The sequence below is a fragment of the Lepidothrix coronata genome, unplaced genomic scaffold (genome assembly GCF_001604755.1).
Source record: "Lepidothrix coronata isolate B3197 unplaced genomic scaffold, Lepidothrix_coronata-1.0 Scaffold233, whole genome shotgun sequence".
NCBI lineage: Eukaryota > Metazoa > Chordata > Aves > Passeriformes > Pipridae > Lepidothrix > Lepidothrix coronata.
Window position 1 is genome coordinate 1168696 of NW_016690413.1, and position 4713 is coordinate 1173408.

Here is a 4713-nt window from a genome sequence, read left to right on the forward strand (position 1 = left end):
GGGAAAATTAATTGGGAAGTCCCCCAGGTTTTCCCCCAAAAAAAAAAAAAAAAAAGGTTTCTGGATTTTAATTTGAGGAGTTTTCCTTGGTTTTTTGGTGGTTTTTTTTTTGAACCAAACGAACTTTTCCAGGGGATTTAACAGCGATCAAACATCAGCATCGACGAGGAGAAAACGCAGGAATTCGTCAGAGGAGAGGGGGAAAAAAATCCCCGGAAACCAACCAAAAAAATTCCACACAGGGAAGGAACCGAAACTTTCCCGGAATATCAAGTGCAAAAGGCAAATGCACTCCAGTTCTCCCTCCACATTCCCAACCCAAACCAGCCTGGAATGAACAGAAACCTTCCAAAACTTCACCCCCAACTCCCCCTCCCTCCATCCCTCTTCTAGTTCTTCAGATCCCCTTGGAAGAGTGGAATTCCGGGGCTTTACACCCAGCAAACGAATCCCGGTCTGGAAAACGAGGAGGGTTTTCAAGGGCTGCTCAAGAGGTTGGGAAAAAAAAATCCCCTAAATCTCGATCTTCGCCCAGCAGGGAAAAGGGGGGTGGGGAAAAAGGCTGGAATTCTGTCACTACGCCGCGGGCAGATCCGAGGGGGGGGACGACCCGAAGGAATTCTTGGCTTCAAGTTTCGATCTCCCGGCGACTGCTACGAAAATAAACTCGGCTCCGACGGAACCCCCTCCCCCTCTTATATATAGATATATAGATTATATATTTATATAGACTTTCCCAAATAATTCTCATCATCAGCTCTTCCTTCCAGCACTGATACGCAAACACAAGGTGTAAGGCATGGAATTCTGCCGCTTCAATTCGACTGGAAACCCGGGAGAAGCGCGAAGGAGGAGGGATGAGGAACGAAAACCAACCAAACCCGACCCGACGGGATTTTTGGGATCAACCAAAACTTTCCCCTAAAGCTCCGCCCGAAGCGGGATGGTGATGGACAGAGGAGCATGCTCGGGATGCCCTGGAAGAACTCGGAAGGGATCACAAAGGGCCCCCCCCCAAACGTGCTGGGAACGGTCGGGAATTCCCGGTGGGAATCACCAGAGGGAGGATCTGCCGGCGCCTCCCGCTCTCTCCCTGATTGCATGCAGCTCCTGGAATTCCTATTCTTTCGAGTAATATTCCTCCAAACAAACAACAACAACGAGAGAAACAAAAAAAACAAACAAACAAAAAAAAAAAAAAAAAAAAAAAAAAAAAAAAAAAAAAAAAAAAAAAAAAAAAAAAAAAAAAAAAAAAAAAAAAAAAAAAAGAGAAACCAAAACCCCTCCAAAAGGAAAATTATCCCAAACGGTTTCACTTCGGAGTCTCCGGGAACGTAGGAAAGGCCCAACTGCTCTTCGCTGAATTAGAAAGACCCAACAAAGGTTTTGTCTAGTCAGTAAATTAGGTTTTTAAACTACCAACGGTTCCAAAGTCTATTCCAAACAGAATCCAACAAAAGTGAGAGACTCCTGCGTGGTTCCCACCTACCAGGCAAGTTTTGGTGGCAGCCAATCCCTTGGGAAAAGGACCGTACTCAACCGGAATCGGAGTCTGCGCTTATTTATCGTTAGCTCGTCACCGCCAGAAGGAGATTTTGGGAATATCAGGATGTGTAGACTCCCCTCCTGGCTGGAGGAGGGGCAGGGAAGAGGAGCAGCCACGAACTCGGCTCACTAAATGCAGGATGGGGCTGGAATTCCTCCCTCCTGGCCCCCGAATTCCACGCTGGAGCGCGGCCCGGCGCCGCGGGCCCGGCGCCGGGTTCGTCGCCGGGAACGAACCCAAAGGCAGAGAAGTCACTGAGTCCTTTGTGCTGGTGACGGAAAAATCCAAACTAAATACAGAAAGCCAAAAAAACCCGAAGGAATCCTTCCCCTCCCTGCCAGCCTCCGTCGGAACCCGGGACCCGCGGGGGTCACTCCTCTCGGCAGGGACGGCGGCGCTCGGTGGGATGAGGAGTGGTCTTCTTGCATCCTAGAAAGCCTGGGGCGTATCCAGCTGGGATTAAAGCAGATTCCACGGAACTGTGGTATAAAAAGGATGGCAGAAACAGGACAAGTCTTGCCGGGCATTATTTCCACGTGGCCGACTGTGGGATGGAGCGGGGCGGGATCATATCCAGGAGATACTCGCGCTGCCGGTCCACGGCCGAGGCCGATTTGTGCACGGCTAAGCTGGGACTGACGAAGGGCAAAGCCCCGCCTGGGGATCAGGGAGGAGAAGGGAGAACAGGAGTCATGGAATGACACGGACACGAGGCACAACAGGGGCAAACCCCACCCCTGATCCCTGTGGGAATGGGGCACTCCGGGCACGGATCATCCCCGGGTCCGAAACCTTCAGGAGGTGGGAGCTCCCAAAATCATCTCAACAGAGGGAGATTTCGGGACCAGAGATGAGGATTTGAACTCTCTGGAATGAGGATCTGAGCTCTCTGGAAGGAGGATCTGAACTCTCTGGAATGAGGATCTGAACTCTCTGGAATGAGGATCTGAGCTCTCTGGAAGGAGGATCTGAGCTCTCTGGAAGGAGGATCTGAGCTCTCTGGAATGAGGATCTGAGCTCTCTGGAAGGAGGATCTGAGCTCTCTGGAACACAATTACATCTTAATCGATCGATTAAACTGTCAGGAATGAGAGAATCCCGGGAAATCCACCACTGCTGGGCAGGAGGGATCACAAAGGAGCCGTTTGCTCCAGTGGTTCCTTCTTGGAAATGCTGGAATTACCATTTAGGGTAAACAAATGACTCTTCTCAAGTCACGTTCTTACGTAAAAACACATAAAAAAGGTTGGATTAGAATTTATGATTTCCATTTGTTCAAAGAACAGCTTCGGTGATCCCAGATCCTGAGGACATTGGGAATTTGAAATATCCCAATGGGAATTTCAACACAAGCCCACTTATTTACTGGGTGTTACTTCCAGCAAAGACAAAACATTGGTCAAAAATGAAAGGATTTAATGAAACCCCCAGAAATGAAGGACAAACCCCCGGGGTGCTGGATGGGCACAGGGACTCCGGGATCACCGGCTGGACTTCAGATCCCTTCAGCTGAGCCATAAACGTGGAAAACAGGAGGGTTTGTTTGGTTTCACCTCCTGGTGGCCCCCTTGGATGGGGACAAACCACCCCAAAGGCAACAATCCCAAGAGTTGATGCTCAGCGTCCTCATTTCTCCGGGCAGGAAACCCCACCGGGAAAGGGATCCCGGAGGGAAAACGGCCCTTCCCCGAGCCCTGGGAATGCTGGGCAGGGAGCACAGGGAGAGGAGGCTCCGGGGGAGCCCTTCCCCGTGCTCAGGGGGAGCCCTTCCCCGTGCTCAGGGGGAGCCCTTCCCCGTGCTCAGGGGGAGCCCTTACCCGTGCTCAGGGGGGTTTTCTTCCAGGCCGCGCTGCCCTTGCTCCCGGAACGCTCCACGTGCTTCCCGGCCCGGCCGCCCAGCGAGGCCGAGGGGCTCTGGAGCTTTGGGGACGGGCTGAAGCTGTGCAGGACCCCCCGCGAGGCTCCGGCCCCTCGGGACATCTGGCTGGAACTCTGGAACACAGGGGACACGGGGGGTCAGGGCTGGGGGCCTGGAGGGGCCTTTCCCGGGCTCTGGAACTCAGCACCCGAGTCCTGGATCTGGATTATCTTCAAGGCCCTTCCAGCCCGAGCCATCCCGGGGGTCTGGGATTTGTTACGTGATTTATGTTTTGTTAAGGGTTAATTTTTCATATTATTATTATATAATAATAATTAATATTATTCTATAATACATTATTATATTATTATATTATAGTCTATATATTCTATATAATATATAATATATAATATTATACTATATATTTTATTTTAGGCATAATATTGATAATAGACATTATAGATATCTAATATCTAATATCTAATATCTATAATGTATTTTTATAGCTATTATACCTAAATAAAATATAATATATAATATTATAATATATATTTTATTTCAGGTATAATATCGATAATAGATATTACAGATATCTAATATCTAATATCTATAATATATTTTTATAGATATTATACCTAAAGTAAAATATAATATACAATATTATAATATATATTTTATTTTAGGTATAATATCGATAACAGATATTATAGATATCTAATATCTATAATATATTTTCATAGATATTATACCTAAAATAAAATATAATATATAATATTATAATATATATTTTATTTTAGGTATGATATAGATAATAGATATTATAGATATCTAATATCTATAATATATTTTTACAGATATTATCCCTAAAATAAAATACATAATTTCCCACCCAAACCACCGCGAGATCCCCACGATGAGTTCCCCCCTGAAACCATCCCGGGGTGGGTTTTGCAGGACACAGTTCCCCCTGGATCCCCCCCAAGGCCCCCGTGCCCCCCGTGCCGTGCCCGTACCTGCTTGAGCGAGTGGTGCTGCACGAGGGGCTCTGCCTTGGGCTGCCCCGGGGGGGCCGTTTGCTGCAGGATGCGCTGCTCGATCTCCTGCTCCTGCTGCAGGGCCTTGACGAAGGCGGCCTTGAGGCGGTTCGTGTGCTCGGCCTTCAGGGCCTTCTTCTGGTTGGAGGTCATGCAGGTCTCGCACATGATGGTGCCGTTCTTCTCCTCCCGCCAGCGGCACGTGAAGTCCGTCTGGCACTGCGCGCACACGAAGGGCTCGCGCGCCGCCGCCGCCGCCAGCGCCTTGCCTGGGG

The 4713-nt window shown here is 48.7% G+C and overlaps 1 protein-coding gene across 4 annotated transcripts in view; it reads right to left on the minus strand.

Moving 5' to 3' along the window:
• Positions 1–1948: 1948 nt before the first annotated feature.
• The window catches only part of GATAD2A (GATA zinc finger domain containing 2A), a 33325-nt gene continuing 30560 nt past the window's right edge, over positions 1949–4713 (minus strand). For all 4 annotated transcript variants that reach the window (XM_017834502.1, XM_017834503.1, XM_017834501.1 and 1 more), the window contains 3 exons: positions 4418–4707; positions 3364–3538; positions 1949–2203 (listed from right to left, as the gene is read on the minus strand). In XM_017834502.1, coding sequence (XP_017689991.1) covers positions 2073–2203; positions 3364–3538; positions 4418–4707 — 596 coding nt within the window. In that variant the 3' untranslated portion in view covers positions 1949–2072. The remainder of the gene's footprint in view (positions 2204–3363; positions 3539–4417; positions 4708–4713) is intronic.